The sequence below is a fragment of the Dunckerocampus dactyliophorus genome, chromosome 12 (assembly GCF_027744805.1).
Source record: "Dunckerocampus dactyliophorus isolate RoL2022-P2 chromosome 12, RoL_Ddac_1.1, whole genome shotgun sequence".
NCBI lineage: Eukaryota > Metazoa > Chordata > Actinopteri > Syngnathiformes > Syngnathidae > Dunckerocampus > Dunckerocampus dactyliophorus.
Window position 1 is genome coordinate 9059422 of NC_072830.1, and position 18177 is coordinate 9077598.

Below are 18177 nucleotides of genomic sequence, written 5' to 3' on the forward strand. Positions count from 1 at the left end.
CAGCCAATACTGGAATGTATCAAGACGCGAGATGTCTTTCAGTCTTTCAAACAAGTAAATAACAAACTTAAGAAATTACAGAAGGACTACAGAGACCAAAAGAAAGACTTAGGCAGGGGTGGCAGTGGTCGGAGGAGAGTAATGCCTTATTTTGAGGAGCTCGACAAAGTTTTGTGGCAGCTTGCTGGTGATTGCTGTCAAATAACGCCACCGAAATCCGGGAGGCCGTCGCAGGCACAAGTCAGACCTGCATGGGCTCCCGTAAGTTGTATTTCTTTAATTTAATGTTCACAGCACAGTTTTGGGTGTAAATACTAGCCTGCTGTTAACGTTAGCATGCTAGCTCGCTATTGTCGAATGAATGAAAGCCTCGCCACCCTCCCTTCTCATTTGTGGCGGTTGCTCTAAGATTGCAAGGGAAGCGCAGCTTCCCCTAAAATGTCCACAAAAAAAGAAGTGGTGAAATATGTATTGCTTTGTGCACATTTCATTGACTAAGTATGCGCGAGACTGGACGGTCATTGGATAAATGCTGGGCTTTGTCCCGCCCATCGGACGCTCAGCATCTCTGGGGGTCTGTGGGCCAGTCGGCTGGCCCGGACGCTCGGCTTCTGCATGCTGATTGGATGATCTGTCTGAGGCGGTATCCCTTTTTGATTGAAAGTGAAATGAGCGAATGAGTGATCTTGAAGTATAAACCTCCACCGGAGCATTTCCAAGTTTTTCATTCTGAACTGATCCGGAGACTTTACCAATCCCCAGCGACTTTGTCTTTCTGTCTTTGTCTCTCTGCGGTTTCTTTCCCCAACAAGCAGTGGCAGCTTCGCAGCTTCTCCCCCCGTCACGATCACTCACACTCACAAACGGTCACACAGTAGCCTCGCACAGCAGCTCCAGCTGCTAGTAAACGGCACATCATGGCAGATACTAGAATTTACATATAAATAAATAAACACATTTATGATGTAGTCTGGAAAAAAATGAGCTTCCCCTCCTTGAATGACCAGCAGCCGCCACTGGTGCATCCAGCAGCAAACTAGTTTAATTGTAAAATGATAGTCATGTAAGAAGTAGCATTTACTGTGCAACTGTGTTCTGGTTTAATATGTTTTTATCTTTCTGTCAGAAAACAATGGTGATGGATCAACCTCCTCTCGCAACGAGTTCTCCACAAACCCGAAAAATGTTTTGCATTTTGCACATTCATTTTTACATTTCTTCACCTTTATGTTTGCATTTTTACCAACAAATAATGTGCAGTTCCAAGGACTACAGTGAGTTGCGTGTTTTGATTAAAAATGGCCAGCACTTGAAATTTCCCGTTATTTCCAGATCAGAGGCGTAACCCCTGTGACGTAATGACACGGCTCCCCAGGACAATGGAAAATGAAACAGGCAGCAGGCAACACGGTTCCACCCCGGCCTCAAACTTAATCCAGCACCAACACCAAAGTGGAAAAGGGGTATCCAGTGGTGGTTCTTGCTATGGCGCACATTGGCAATTGCCCAGGGCAGCATTCTATTGGGGGCGCCGCAAGGATGAAGGGTTGAAAGAAAAAATATCATATTTATTTGTGCTCAACGCTTACTTGCTCATCAAGTCAGGGTATGTGTGGCAGATGGGCGCCCTCTACAGGCGGGATTCTGACTCCCCCATACTGCTCAGAGAGTCGGTCAAACCAAACCGAGTAGTAAAGTGAAGGGTTCACCACCAGGCCGCAGCCTTTCAGTTAATTACAAGCTAAAAAAAAATTGTGTCAACAAAACGTGGAAAAGCAAAGTCGAAGCCATGGGGTGGTCAATTTAGAAAGAAGAAGGAAGAATAAGAGGAGAAACGAGCCAAAGGTAAAGGTATGGAGCTATATCATCACTTTATGCATACCATATTATGGAATGGAAGTTATCAAATAAGCTAACGTTACTTGGTGGCTACGTGGTAACAGTGTTTTCTTGACTGACAGTTTGATTTGCGTAAGTAATATATAATACATACAGGGTGGGCCAAAAGTAGGGTTACAGCTAACACTTATAGACTTAAGACTTGAAGTAAGTGTAACCCTACTTTTGGCCCACCCTGTATATTGTGTAATAATATATAATAATATTTCAGTTGCAAATTAATGAGAGCGTGTGAAAGACTGGGGAGCCACCTACTGTACAGCACGTCCTCAGTCACACAGGCCACCACACAAATGACTTTGGACACTTCAGGTGTGTGTGTAAATATCTGCTGCTACCTTTATTCGGTCTTTTCATACCTAATATTATCTATTATGATCTTAGCTGGTTGTGTTTTACTAGCAGTAGTAGTTATTGGGTTGTTAAATCTTTTATTTGAAATCTAAGAATGTAATTTATTTTTATTAGTAGAGTAGTATCACAGTACTAAATTCAATACAATCATTAAATAGCTCTTGAATCCTTGAAGATAACATCATTTAATATACCTCAGCAATTCTAAGTATTATTTGATTATATGATTATTATTATAAGATTATTTGTGTATATGTGTGATGCTGTGACTAACACGCGTGTCCTTTTTTTCTCTCTATGCTGGAGAAAGACCACCTGACAACCTGAGAATGAAGCACTAGCCACTGACCTGCCTAGTTGACCTTCAGTTCTGACAGATAGAAAGTTTCTGTTTGACAGAGGGACCAATTAAGGTACCACGTAACATTGTTTTTCTGAGGAATGAGTGTAATGGAAGAAGTTGACTACTTACTTCAGAAAGACATTAGCTGGTGTATAACTAATGGCAATGTATAACTTAATATATGCAGCCATCCATCTTCTATGCTGCTTATCCTCACGAGGGTTTTGGGGCAGTATGCTGGAGCCTATATCGGCAGACTTCGGATGAGAGGCGGGGTACACCCTGGACTGGGCGCCAGTCAATCGCAGGGCACATACTGTATAGACAAACAATCATTCACACTCACATTCGTACCGATGGACAATGTAGAGTCACCAATTAACCTAACATGCATGTTTTTGGAATGTGGGAGGAAACCTTCCACATCTCCTGACTGTGTGGCCAAGATGCTAACCACTCAGCCACCGTGCGGCCTAACTTAATATAGTTTTAAATAATAATAACGATAGTAAAAATATAATGATAAATCATAAAGCACTGTAAAGTGTAAACTAGCTGTGTGAATTTCTGTGAATTCCATCAGTCTGTCATGATATTGCTGTTATTATTATTCAAGTTATTATCTTTGTAATTTTTTTCAGCATGGCTCTAATACCCATATAAATGTGTGCTTTAATTCCCTGCATTTGTATACTACTGCAAATGACAAGCACAATATATACATATCGTTAAATTCTCTCTGAATCTAGACTCATCTCGGGTTTTTTTACGGTTTGAAAAAATACACACCCGCACTGTTGGATCAGTAGTCACGTCCACACAGAAACAGAATAAATGAATATTGTGTCATACACAAGGTGGCGCTGTAAATAGACACACACTGAACGAAACACGTGACACCAAAACTAAAGAAGAGGAAAGAACGCATGCGCATTCCGTCCGTAGTCTTGACGAGAATGATGACGAAGTGAAATTACTTCTAGAGTGGCTTTGGAGCATAAAACAAAGAGATATTCAGATAATGCTGAGTGAGAGATATGCCAGTCTAAATATTCTGATATGTTGGCTTTTCGGCAGCAGTACCCAACCGGTCACTTCTGGTCACGTGGCGGTGATGTCATCTTTTTCCACCAGGATTTTTTTTTTTTGCCATATATAGCAAGCTTTTACAGCCTCAGATACTATATATATATATATATCAAATACTAATTCCACAAAAACATTGTGCATTATGAAATGTTAAGCCCCCAGGCGGGCATCTTAAATAAAAATGTAATTTGCATTATTTTGTTGAAGTTCCCTAACTTTTGAAGATGTCAGACTGTTGGCAGGTTGTCATTCCATTACTGCCTTTGCACTTGTTTGACAACATAGAAATAAGTACTGAACAGTTGGAGATTCAAATGTTTACAGAAGGTTCAATTAAGTTGACCTGTAAAACGTACTCATTTAGCACGGTTCAAGACTCGACTGTGATGAGCGAATTTCTGCGAAGTAGGATTCCTCATATATGAATGGAATATATTGGTACAGCATAGAAAACCTGTTTACAACCTTCTGAAGAAGAGCTTTAACATTAGAGCCCTCTAGGCATGAAATAACACCCCTATAGTCACACAGTGTAGAGTACGACATATCACATCTTTGAGTCTGAATGCCATATTTGTATTTTACTTCATTTTGCCATTTTATGCTTAAAATGGCTTCATTGTGGCAAAAATATGTAAAGTGTACTTTAAATATGCGTATTTTGACTAACAGGCCATATGCAACCACGAAACAGTATGCTTTACTGTATTTTTTTGAAAAACCGAGAGTGAAACTGCGAAATTCGGAAGAGTGAAGTGGTGAAGGTTCACTGTAGTGTGTTTTAGCTCAATTCAGGAATTTTACCCGAAAGCGCAATACCCCTAACTTTTTGAGTGTTTACTTTTTTAAACTGTTGAAAACCAGAGTTTTGCAGAGTTTTGATATTTTAAATTTTTGGGGGGAAATCATAATTGTTCTTCATACAAAACCAAATATGATCTGTGATTGCACTCAAGTAACACTTCATAACGGACAACAGTTCATGCATGACACTTCATGCTTTGCTCCTTTGACACTCCTGGTTGGGCAGTGAACGCTCTCATCTGTCTAAACTTGCTGTGTATGTAAAGTGCCTTGAATACTTTGTTATAATACCATTGAAGGAGTTTGTTGCACTTGGTGTCCTCAGAGGAGTTTCACCAGATCTCTCCCGTATATGGATGTCATGTAATGTCGTCATCTTCACCACATTTCCTCTCTCAGTTTACGAAATCATCCAAATCTGGCTCAACATTAATGTAAGAAAATATGATTTCAGTATATAAAATCTGATTTGTTAGTCACGACAAACATTGTCTTCTTTCACATTTCAAATATGTTTTTTTTTGTTTTGTTTTGTTTTGTTTACTTTTTCCAAAGAGAATCACACCCATTTGTAGCTGCAAAGTGAATTTCTTCACGACAGTGGAACCCGCTTATGTCAACACTCGGCTATTGGGCTACAGGGGGCAGCGGCGCTTGCCTGCTGGATAGAGCCAGCCCGAGACAGGAGATTGTTGTTGGCTGCATTTAAGTGTGGAGTGCATCTTTTTGCGTAAGTATTCCGTGCTGGTTTTATACACCCCAATAAAAGGCTGATTTGTGTAGACTGTGGTTATATAGTGGCTGAGCGATAATGAGGCAGTTCATTTTGCCAAACCTATTTTGAAGCCTATTTTGCAATGAACCGGAAGTTTTTGTGTGCACATTTTACTGCTGTGTAGACAGTAGTTAGGTAGTGGCTGTTAAGCAAGAAGTTAACAAACCTGCCACACTTAATTTAAAGGCTATTTTGCACTACAGGGAGTCACTGTGTGCAAGTTTTACTGTTGTGTAACTAGACAGTAATATTGTGGCTGAGCAATATTGATGATGTCAATACTCCCACACTTTAAACTTATTTTGCACTGAACAGAAACTCACTGTGTGCACGTTTTACCGCAGTGTAAGTAGACAGTAATAGTAACAGAGTAATGACATTAATAATACTGTGACTTATTTTGATGCTTATTTTGCACCGAATATGAAGTCACTGCATGTTTTACTGCTGTGCAACAAGACCAGTTATGTTGTGACTGAGTAATAATACTGCCACACTTATTTTTAATCTTATTTTGCCCTGAACAGGAAGTCAGTGTGCATGTTTTCTCGCTGTATAAGATGTTATACAGCGAATTACGTTAACACGGCCACTTATTTTGATGCTTATTTTGCACTGAACAGGAAGTCACTGCACGATTTACCGCTGTGTAAGTAGACGTTAAACAGAACAATTTTGTTCAAAATGACGCTTTTGCTGTCAAATTTTGTGTTGACGACGACTTAAGAGGGCACTTTTATCAATAACACGGTCAACTTGATGAATTATTCGACATAAGCGGGTTCCACTGTGTCCGTTTCCTTCAGGTCACATTTGAAGTGGACACAAGACACACGAGACGAGAAACAAACAGACCAGAGAAACATTGTAAGGGGGTCAGATGGCGGTGTCCCACAACACTGCAGCTGATTGGCTGACAGCCGTGGGTGGGGCTGAATATGGCGGCGGTTGTTTCCTCCTCCAGCTGGGCAGGATGGGCATGCTGTCCTGTTTACTGAGGTTCTTCTCAGGTCGTTGGCGACATTTGATCTCACAACACAGAACTCGTTTCTTTTCGATCATCTCCATCATGGTGGTGTCTCCACAGAGCCACGGCATCTAGGGGGCGGAGCAAAGTTTCCCTGTCAACCTATAGAACTATATTGTAGAATACCGTATGAGGTTCACTTTTTGAACTGAGCTTCAGAAATAAATTCACTTTTTAATGCTAGTCTAACGGTGTATTGTGTGTTTTACCTGGCTGAGGGCGGGATGGTGATGTGGCATGGAACCCGGTGAAGACACGCCTGATGTCGATGCTGAGCGACCAAGTTTACTCACACACTTTGATTCTGCCCCCAAAAAAAGTGATTATTTTATGATTTCACACGCAACAACCAGTTTAACTTCTAATACTAACTTCTGTGTATCGTGACACAAAACTGGATGTGCGGACTCTAATTTATGGAGACGACAGTGACGTGTCATTGGAAAAAGCAGATTCCCATAGAGTGAGAGCCGATAAGGGGACAAATGCACAACATGAGGCCTCTCATAAAAACAGCGAATTCAAAAAGGCCATAAGGCACAAATCATTACTATTTGCTTAACTGGGCAAAAATATGACGCACCAAATGACACTAAATTAAAAGTCGTTGGGAAACCGAAAGAACCAACACTTCCAGAGCCAAGCCGACCAACCAGAAACATCTGAGGATAACTTAAATATCTATTCCTCATTTTATAATCTTCACAGGTTTGTCTATTTATTTGCTATTGCAACATTTTTTAAATTGTAAAGAGCCTACACTTAGAGCTGTATGCCGTGCTGCTAGATCTGCTGTGTGTGCGTGCGCGTGAGAGAAACAACAAGCTTCAGATGAATGGACTAAGAAAACCATCAGTTGCAGTCCTAATATACGACTCGTTCAGAGAGCCTACAGCCCGCCTTCATGAACGTCTTCTTTCAGTTTCAGATCAACATTTGTGATTGTTGTAACACATGGATTAGTTCCAGGTTCAGTAACACTCACCATCTCTCTTTTTGCCATTGTTCACTCACGGCAAAGAGCTATAAAAGGATCACGACGGCGTGGGAGGGGATGGTGTAGTGACTACGCAGAAGCATAATCAGGCTTAAGAGCGACATGCTTTCATGCAGTCACCAAAAGTTTCAACTAGCACAACTTTCTACATTTGTTGCTGGTTGCTTTTTTTTTTAAAGTCCCTAGAGGGTCTGAATACTTGTTAAAGATACTGTATGTGTATCGGTACTAAAGTTGGCAACAGTATGAGGACATAATGAGCATGGACATTTAAGACTTCTCTCTTGCCCTTTTTAGGTCAAGAGATTACACTTGACAGTCTCACCTCCTGTCCCCGCAAACATAAAAGTTGGGCTAACGGACGACCTCCCCCTCCTACTGGAAACCGGACTGAATCGTCCGTCGTCGTCTCTGTCCTTACATTCGGACCTGACGGACCTGGACTCTCCTACAGAGATACAAAAAAGCAGACAGTGAGACACCTGCTTTGCACTTAAAACATCTCTGATAAGACGGAACAATACATCTCAGAATGTGTGTTGGCACGGACAATGGTAAATATTTGGAAGGAACTAATTTGAAAAAAGGGAGAGCAACCCCTAGTGGTGAACAGAAGAAGAAGAAGTGGGTAAATACTGTGATCGTCATGTCCAATAATTGACATGAGACATCACTACTCTGTCAAAATTCACAACCCCAAAAACATCCACTCAGGAGTCAATGACTGCATATCCGTGGTCTATACAGATGCAGCATGTGGTGGTGGCGTAGCGTGATGATGCAACCACACAGGCGCTCAACTCTCGACTTATGATCAATAATCTTCACTGAGATTTTTTCAATGCGCCAGCTTTGGGGCAGGAAGACAGACCCTTTCGAAGCAAAAGTAAACAGGCAATGAAACATGACTCCACCTTCCTGTTGGTGGAAAAAAACTAGTCAGCAACCAATCAAAGCATTATAGGCAGTTTGGTTACAGAAGGAGATGGGGAAGGGTAAGCCAACAGTGCCGTCAAGTGGCCAACTGCAGCAAAGACGCACATCATGGCTTTGAAATTTCCCTCTGGATGATCTGTGATGTTACACGTGGTACTGTGTGGGCCCTCATACTTATATACGTGTGATGAATGTGTTGTACCTTCACAGTGCTTGCTCCTCCTGCTGCCTGAGCCTTTTCTCACCACCTGTTTGCCGGACGCATGCGAGGTATTGGTCAGTTCGTCCATCGGACTCGTTGGAGTTTGCAACCTCACCGCCACGTTCTGCGTGGAGCTGTAGGGAGAGGGGTTTTTATGCATCGCCCCGCCCTCTTGAGACCTGTTTGAGATCGAGGAAGAGGACGAAACAGGCGTATTTCCTCCTGCCATCAAAGTGTCATAGGGGGGTGGCCTTTTCATGCTCAGAGGAGTCAGAGAGCGGCCCATGTTCACAGGGGAGGGGCATGCTGATTGGCTGCGTGGGTGCCCATTATGGGAGGAGCTAGAGGATTTGTACAGGTTGGATGGAAGTGGTGGAGCGGATGAGCGGCCTGAAGACGTTATGGTGGAAGTGGAGGGCCGATCTTCTTCGCTAGTTTTTGAGCTTCTTGACTTGCTATAAGTTGCCTTTTCTAACATGGACAGTTGAGTGACATCCACAGGGGTCAGCGGAGACTCGTCCGAATTGGGAGAGCACTGGGCAGGGGCTGTGGGGAAAACAAGTAATGGCGGTCGGTGCGTCAAGAGGTTGGGGAAAGGTTGAGGGATGCGGTGACTTGATAAGCAGGAATCTGCGTCTACCACAGAGTCCTCCAAGGCCGGATATTTCATTTCCTCATACACTGATTCGTTTTCATCGTCCTCCGCTGCCTCTTGGCTTTTCAACTCTCGCAGCACATTTCCTACCATTTCAATGTAAACAGACTCTAAATCGTCCCCAGAAGCCAAACAGTGGCTTTGTGAGGAGGCTGGTTCCCACTGCAGGGGGGCCTTCCTATGGTTGGCATGCGTACACATGTAGGAATCGTCAAAGGATGAGCTGAGCTGGGTGTTTGGGTTCCGTCTGGGTTTGGGTGGAGGTGTCTTCTTGTAGTCATCAGAGCAGGAAAGCAAATGAGCTTTAAATAGAGAAACAACAAGTCATCATGTTTCATTCTGAAGCTAAGCATCATCCTGTAACTAAATCATCAAGGCCAATCATATGTGGGTTGTTTTTTCTTTAACATCCACTATTACTATTTTGTATTAGAAATCAGCACCTCAAAGTCAAAGTCCATGGTTCTTGCCCGTAAAAGGATGGCGTGCCAACCTCTGGGTCTTGTTCACAAGTGAGGGACGGATGGAATGTGAGATCGACAGGCTGATTGCTGTGGTGTTGCAGTGACTCTGCAACACCACCTGTCGTGGTGAAGAGGGAGCTGAGCCAACAGGCAAAGCTCTCAATTTACCGGTCAATCTATGTTCCTACCCTCACCTATGGTCATGAGCTTTGGGTAGTGACTAAAAGGACAAGATCGCAAGTACGAGCGGCCAAAATGAGTTTCCTCTGTAGGGTGGCTGGGCTCTCCCTTTAGAGTGAGAAACACTGTCATCCAGGAGAAACTCGGGAGTAGAGCCACACTGCTCCTCTTCATTGGGAGGCTTCAGGGAAGACCCAGGACACGCTGGAGAAACTATTTCTCTCAGCTGGCCTAGGACTGCCTCGGGATCCACCGGGAGGAGCTGGACGAAGCAGCCGGGGAGAAGGAAGTCTGGGCTTCCCTGCTTAGGCTGCTGCGCCCGCGGAAGAAGATGGATGGATGTAATAAAGCGCAACTTGTTTGTGTCAACGCCACTCGGACTGGCTGACTCACGTCGACCAAAGAAGTTGTCGGCAGTTGTCAAGTAATACTCGTCAACCCTCGCATTTTCACCGGGAAACCCTTCTTTCCCAGCAACCCTCCTGTCTTAACATTTTCCCATATTTTAACGTGACGCAACATTGCCGTAACACATCCCAAATAAGAGAAGAATACCAGTTAAAAAACTCAATTTCACGACAGTTCGCAGTTGGGTCTTTCCACTGGTTTTCTGACACTATTGCATAGTTCAGTTGGTAAAAATGGAATGTTTGTGTTGTGTTATCTGTGACTGTTATTGTTTAAGTGTCATCTCCACACCTCAAGCTCGAGACTAAATATCAAATGAGTTGTGTTCACCTTCATCTTGCTCCTGAGCTTCTGTCACCGCGACTCCATTCAGCGCCTCGGAGCTGCTGCTGAGTTTGGTGTTTGGATCCCGCTTCGGTTTTGGCGGCGGTTGTTTCCGGTAATTGGCATCATCGTCACCACCCACCGAGTTGAGGGACTGCGAGCGAACACTAAAGCCCTGGCCGGGAGTGGGCAGGCGGTCCTGTGGTGCCGGCATGGTCATAAAACCCATTCTGAAATGTTTTCCAGAGTGTGCGCCCTCTGTTGTACCAGCAACCTCCTCATCAGTCCTAGATAGAAGTATAGCGCAGAGGTTGGGAATCACTGAGCTTTGCCACTAATGAAAGCATGTTTTACTGTTTATAACGAGAACCTCAGTCAAACTCATAGAAGTGCTCTCAAGCTATTTCTTCTCTTGAGCCTTTCTTCCTGGTTCTTTGGACAGCGTTGCTATTGGAAAAGTAGTCAGTGATGTTACACTTTAAAAGGTTTTCAAATATTTGGTTATAGCAAAATATTTGGTTATAGCAGTTGCCGCACCCCTTTAGAAAATGAAAATTAAGCTTGTCTGTCTGGAAAGTGAAAATTAAGCTTGTGTGTGAGAGAGTGGCTCATGCTGGTTTTAACTCTGCTGATAGTGTGTCTACTATCTTCTCTGCTCAGTACTTTTCCATGAGTGATCTGTGAGTGATCACATAGCACAACTAGAGTTGCACTCTAGTTGTGCTATGTGAGTGGGGTAGACTGAACCTAATATTATAATAATAATAATAATAATAATAATAATAATATCTAACTCTAGCACAAACTAACATGAAGGATTCTAGTCCCTAAAAGAAGTATGTTGTAGCTTCAAAACCTGATGACCCCAAGATTTCAACAGTGCCCACATTAAGCACATTAACGGTTAAGGGGACCATTCACAGACTGTAAAACAAAATGATCAGTCAGGGCGTACTCACAGTCCATTTGTACCGTGCCAGACTTGGGCATGGTTCCACCTCCCTGGCCGCCGATGTCCTACGCTCACACTGACACACTACACTCACACTACACTGCCGTATTACATTCGTCCCTCGTAATATCACAGTTTGATTATTACTCCCTCGCTATTTCGCGTTTTTTCAGAAATTAATACATGATGGATTTTTTGTGATAAACTACGGTCTTTTATTAGTCAAAACATATTGAAATACAAGTAGTATGTAGTATTCTGGTCACTAGGTGGCAGTAATGACACACAACATTACCTTACATTACCTTGACACTGAATAAAGTCAGCCATGGCATGTCTGACATGATAGAGTGAAAAAAAGTTCTCCACCCATTCCTTGTCAAAGTGGTAAGGTTTTCGCCTAAGTTTAGAGGAAATAAATTTGAGGCTAACTGGTTAGCTTGTTAGCTTGCTAGTGCGCTAGCTTGTTAACTAGAAGCCGTCTCGAGTCCCTCCAGCATAAGAGTTTCGCCATGTAATGTAAACAATAATAACAAGAATAATAGTGAAAGGTGACTGTAGCCGTGTTATTTCATGTCTACAAGGCTCTAATAATGTTAAACTATATTTACAAAGTCAAACGGATTTTCTATGCTCTAACTACGAAAATATTCCATTTCGCAGTATTGAACCCTATATGGAGTCCATTAAAGGCATCCTATCGTGCTCATTTCAGGGGCTTTTAAAATGATATTGGCTCCCAGTGGGGCAAAACCAGATCTTCCAGATCTCCTGTGTGGCCAACATGCTAACCACTAGGCCACCATGTGGCAGATGGTTTGTTTCTTTTAATAAAATACTTAATACATGTCCAGGTTATGTAAATCTGCATTCTTTTTCTCTTGGCCGAAACTGTCAGATTTGGCAGCCTCCTCCCCCAACCGTGCCTACTCTGCTGCAGTTGGGCTGGGCTTGAGGGTTGTTTACCTTTTGATTTCTTCTCCCTGGCGTTTCTTCTTCTGTTTTTTTTCCTGCAGGTACGTCCAGTTGGTCTTGTTGCGGATGCGGTCACTCTCCCTGGAAATGTCCGAGGCATTCTGGATGACGAGATCATCGTAGGCTTGAAGGCAGCTGTCCTCCACATATTGGAAAAACCTGCGGAAGGATGAAGCCTCCTCTTGAGATGTCATGTTGAATCCTGGAGGACCTGAGCCAGAGAGAATCAAGTCATTGGCAAACTTCAACCGAATCAAGAATTCAACCACATCTGCATGGAATCCAAGTCAAACACGCGTACGGTTGCATTACAGTATCCCTCATTTATTGCGGTTAATTGGTTCCAGGCCCGAGATAAGTGATAAATAAATAGTAGGATTGGTTATTTATAACATTTTCATAGACTCTGCAGCGGTCCATTGTGCCGAAAGGCAATTTACCAGTTGATCTACGTTCCTACCCCCACCTACCACCTAGTGACCGAAAAGACAAGAACGCGGCTACATGTGGCCAAAATGAGTTTCCTCCGTAGGGTGGCTAGGCTCTCCCTTAGAGATAAGGTGAGAAGCACTGTCATCTGGGAGAAACTCTGAGTAGAACCGCTGCTCCTGCACATTGAGAGAAGCCAGATGAGGTGACTCGGCCATCTGGTCAGGATGCCTCCGGAACGCACGTCCGACCAGTAGGAGGCCTCAGGGAAGACCCAGGACACGTTGGAGAGACTATGTCTGGCCTGGGAACGCCTCGGGAGCCGCCAGGAGGAACTGGAGGAAGGGAGGTCTGGGCCTACTGTCCCTGCGACCTGACCTCGGATAAGTGGTAGAAGATTGATGGATGGATATTTTCATAGAGCATAGGAAACCTATTTACAACCTTCTAAATACGGTTTTTAACATTATTAGAGGTCTCTAGACATGAAATAACACCCCTATAGTCACCTTTACACTCCTATTACCCAATATAATAGACATAATACAAGAAAATAAGACGTGTCTGGTGCTTACAGTAACATTACTGACACCTACTGACCAGTGTTGAACACTACATATCCTAACATCTTTGAATGCATCTTCTGAATGTTATATTTGTATTTGACTTCATTTAGCCATTTTATGCTGGCAAATGCTTAATTTAGGCATAACATGTGCTTATGTATGCATATTTATTGACAATTTTTTTGACTAAGGCCATATTCAACCACAAAACGTTGTGATTTAATCATGTTTTTGAAAAAGAGTGAAGCCGTGAAATTTGAAGCGCTCAGTGTGGTCATCCAAAAAGACAATTGGAATCACGTCAATTTCCGAGTAGGATCGCCGTCATCTCCTCGCCTTCTGATGAAACCACTGTCTCCCCCCCACACTCCCCCCTTGCACCCCACCCCTCGCCTGTCTCTCAGCATCCCTCTAAAAATGGAACAGGAAGTCAGCCAGCTGTAACCTAGCAACAGCAGCATCTCTCATGGGAGCATGATGTAATGCTTCCTGCATGGCCAACAGTGAGGGAGGTTGGAAAGAGAAGGATGAAGCAGGAATGGGGAAAGAGTGGATACTTGGTGATATCGGCTGTCATCACCTCCGACCCTGACCCTGATGTCACGCATGAGTCAAGATGGCTACCACACATTGCGGGTTTAACATAACTTCCTGTCAGATGGCTCACCACTGAGAAATGTGTTAAAAATAATACTATTTTACCAAAGTGACAGTCACCTATTCTCATGGTCAACATCAGCAGAGGTAAAAAGAAAGGATGCTTACCAGACTCACACTCCCTCCATCCTCCCCTTCAGCCCCCCTCTGTCTCCTTCGCTCGGCGTTTCCTTTCAGTCGCCGTGTCCTTCCTGCACTCGATCAAAGATGGATGAAGACTGGCGTCGTCGCCGCACAGCGATGACTGTAAACTTCTGCAGCTTACCGCTTTGTCTTTAAAACGATGTCCTTCCCCCGCGTATGTTCACTCGTTATTTCGGAAGATACCCGTCACACACACACACGCGCGCACACACACACACATGACAGTCGGCGAAAGAAACAGGAGGCTGCAACCACGGCAACCTGACAGCATCCTCAGACACTCGACTCCTCCCCTGTTGTGCCATTAAAGGGAGGGGGGCCGGGTGGGGGGACTTGAATGTGAAAAAATGAATTGATACACCATCTGTACACAAAAATACACACTGCTGATGAATGTTATTTTCAAATACTCCATAGTCCCATTTATTTATGTGTTCTTACCTTAATTTGTACATGTGCCCTATCCTTCTCCAGGAAAAGCTCTGCTACTTTGTTGTAAAAGTCTGATCACCTTCTGGTGAGCTTGGATATTTAATCCTCCATCCATTCATTCGGCAGACGATAAAAATATCTTTCGTGCATATGACATGCTGCTCTCCAGCTGTCAAAAAAACCATTGGCTTTTCCTCTCTATGGAAGGACGGCAGTGACAAGCTCTTCCAGCTCATGCACGCCCCCCACCCCTTCAGGATGAGGAGAGTACTGCAGCGCCTCCGCTGACATGACATTTCTGTTTGTCATATTGTCCTATTAGCAAGAAAAATGATGTCACACTTAAAGTTAAAGACGTTACATGGATTGTAGAAAGTCAGTGCTGTTGAGATTTTAAAAATGAAAATTGATTATGACCTATGTGATTATGATCTCATTGAAATATTGTTATATAAAAAGGTAATTCTTTTTAACAGACGCTACTCACCTTGCCCTCCCAACTAAATGGGAGCCTATCAGCTTATGCTAAACAAACCCAAACACAATGACAGCCAGTCAATGTCCACTAGTCAGTCACACTTCTAGGTTTAAAATATGAATTATAAACTATAAAAAGACAAAACATGCCTTCTTGCTTACTCGCCAAACAACGTCCTCCAAAGCAAAAACACAGTAAAAAGTGTCAAAACACAGGCAAATTGTAAAAAGCTCAGGCTCTCTCCCTTCAGAAACCATTGGAATGATTTAGATAATTCAAGAATAACTGTAATTTTAAAATAGCATCGTAAATGCAGATGTCACGTGATTTCAGTCAGCTGACGTGAAGTCCCCTCCTCCAAGGCAACAATGAAATCCCAGCACGTGCAGGCAATCAACCGGGCTCCTGTTATGGCTCACGGCAGATGACGGCTCAAGCCAAAAAACACATTATCCATCCTTATTGTCCGAATTCCGGATAAAATAACCCAGCTGTAAACTGCATACACCTTTTATAATATTGCATTTGCATTTTCAGCCGATCTGTGTAAAACCTGATTTAAAAAAAAAAGTCAATTGTTTGACAGCGCCGAATGTGCCCTCAACTCCATAGCGAGCGTGATGCGTTTTCCACTTGTCGAACTTATTCTTCCATGACGAATCATAAAGTGTTTTCATTTGCTTAAGTTTTTGTTGTGGCGCTTTGATTTTGACTATATTGTCTTGTTGATGATTGTCTCGATTTGTAATGTTAGCTTGACAATGCTACATCTAGCTGTAGTCACTGATCTGTACGAAAAAAATCTGGCTAGACCGTACATCGCACGCGCCCGTGCAAGCCGCTGAAGCCACAGAGAGGCCATCTTACCACTCACATCTCGTACGTAGCAGACTACATTCACACAGCGTACATAGTGTACAAAGCAGATGAAGAGGCTTGCAGAACATCGTATTTTAAATTAAAAAGCGGGGAGATTCTCCCATTCCTTCAAGTAACGCAACCTTCGTCCCTTAAAAACGATTTGATACGTTATTCTCTATCTTTTGGCTATATTAAATGTACTTTTTCCCCTTCCAATTCTCATTGCCTTTGGGACAAAATTCTACTCTGCACCCTGGCTCAGCACTCCCCTATAGCGATGCATAGTTTTACTCCTCTAGAAAGAGATTTTAATTTTAACTGCATATCCCATCCCTTTTTTCCTTTACTTTTTTTTCTTACTTTCATACAATTCACTATGCTCTCGTCTGTACAAAATATGAATCATAAAAGAGAGTGACTTCGGACAAGTTTTAAAATCATTTAACATTTTGCTGTTTTTTTCAGATTTTTTTGTTTGTGTTGTGAAATAGAAATAACCTCTTTTCTGATATAGAAATATATTTGAACAAAACCACAGGAATAATATGGAATATAATATGTAATAATATATAAACATTGTCTCCATATGGGGGTTCATTTGAAATTCGGGTAAACCAAAAAAAAAAAAACGTATATGCAAGCAACCACAAATTATTTAGTAGTCTAGTCGTTATGACTCAGGTATGGTATGATATCCACAGAATTTTTAAAAATGATCATACCCGAGTCCTTATGACTAAGCTCAAGCACACATGTTTATTGTGAGTGGGTAACAAACTAACAACAGACTTAACAACTCACAAGTTCTGACATAAGTCATGTCCGAGAAGTGTTTCTTGTGAGTGGTAATATGGCGGCCGCGTGGCTTCACAAGTCATTGACCAGTGGTCTATCCAGATATATAATACAGATTAGTGGCTGTAGTACATGGACCGTGCATAATGAATGCTACGTGCAGTCTGATTGAAATGCTGTTGAATCTACGAACTGATTTATGTGTAATTATCTTTATTGCCATATTAGAAATGTGAGTTGAATATGTTGTTAACCAGTAAACTTTGACAAAGGGAATATGAAATTATTAATGGATGTTTTCTTGCCTCTACAGGTCAGGATTTTTCGTAAAGATTTGTTTTGTACCCAAAACAAATTGAATTTCTTCCTTACAAAGTGGCGATCTGGTAGGACTGTGTCCCCCCCCACCACCATTCTTCCCACTCTGTCAATTATGGATCATGCGCTACGGATCTTTACCCAAGAGAAAAAACTGAACTAAAGTCAACATCAACCTTGCTCAAATATGTTAGCTTTTGTTTGTAATTATGTTCTACATTGTTCAATTTCTGAAAGCGAACGGTAAATTCACAGAAATTACATTTATGGTTCATGGCGCCAGCCATCGCGCCAGCCATGGCGATGCCTGACAGCTGGTGACATATTACTAATATGTATATTATATATTATAGTACTGTCTTTACAAATATGAGTATTAATGTATATTGTACATGTATATTAGGGTGCCCACACTTTTCCAATTCATCATAAAATAATAGTTTAAGAAAGGCAAGAGTAGAAAAACACTTGGAGTTCATGATGTGAAGCAAAGCCCTCAAACCATTCACTTTTTTTCTACTTACATAACTAGCCGCTACAAGTGAACGGATAACTTTTGTTATAGATATAGGCATCTTACTGCTCAGTTAGTTTATCCATAATCGGAAGAACTTGCATCTCTGTGTGTAGTTTGAGACATCTGTTCACCATTGCCGCGGGGGAGCAAGAGCGAATCAGGAGGGGGGCTTCATGTCAGCTGACTGATGTCATATGACATCTACAAAGTGACGTTTATGCAGTCGACACAAACTGCCTTGGAAGTAATGGGCACCCCTGACTTAAGCCTTTAAGCGAACCTATTATGCTTTTCCTCTTTCCTGACCTATACATGTTCTTGCAATGTTGTATTCTTGTTTTAAACGAGGTAATGAGGTTTGCGCATTTGGAAGTGAGACCTGAAACAGTGTTGAATGGCCCCGGACGATGAGTTTTTTTTTAACACCGAGTTCCACTGATGTCAACGTCAACCCTGCTCTGCTTCGCTCTGCTCTGTTCACCATGTTAGCACGTATGGCTCCCAGGAAATATTTGTTGGGGTGTGCAAAAGAGGCAAGCATCAGGCAGAAGTGGTTGGAGTTGCTGATTCCCGACCAGCAAGAGAAAAATATGTTC

The 18177-nt window shown here is 42.6% G+C and overlaps 1 protein-coding gene and 1 long non-coding RNA gene across 2 annotated transcripts; one reads left to right on the forward strand and one right to left on the reverse strand.

Moving 5' to 3' along the window:
- Positions 1 to 1631: 1631 nt before the first annotated feature.
- LOC129191556 (uncharacterized) lies at positions 1632 to 3099 on the forward strand. The gene is made up of 3 exons (XR_008573230.1): positions 1632 to 1851; positions 2111 to 2211; positions 2564 to 3099. It is a non-coding gene; the product is annotated as an uncharacterized LOC129191556 (long non-coding RNA).
- On the reverse strand, positions 2102 to 14485 carry nyap2a (neuronal tyrosine-phosphorylated phosphoinositide-3-kinase adaptor 2a). Its single transcript, XM_054795006.1, has 8 exons — positions 14302 to 14485; positions 14145 to 14227; positions 12376 to 12595; positions 10464 to 10744; positions 8427 to 9383; positions 7614 to 7736; positions 6501 to 6595; positions 2102 to 6362 (listed from the first exon to the last, which is right to left on the reverse strand). Exons 3-8 carry the CDS (start codon positions 12576 to 12578, stop codon positions 6141 to 6143), a joined length of 1881 nt encoding a protein of 626 aa, XP_054650981.1. The 5' UTR covers positions 12579 to 12595; positions 14145 to 14227; positions 14302 to 14485; the 3' UTR covers positions 2102 to 6140.
- Positions 14486 to 18177: the final 3692 nt, after the last annotated feature.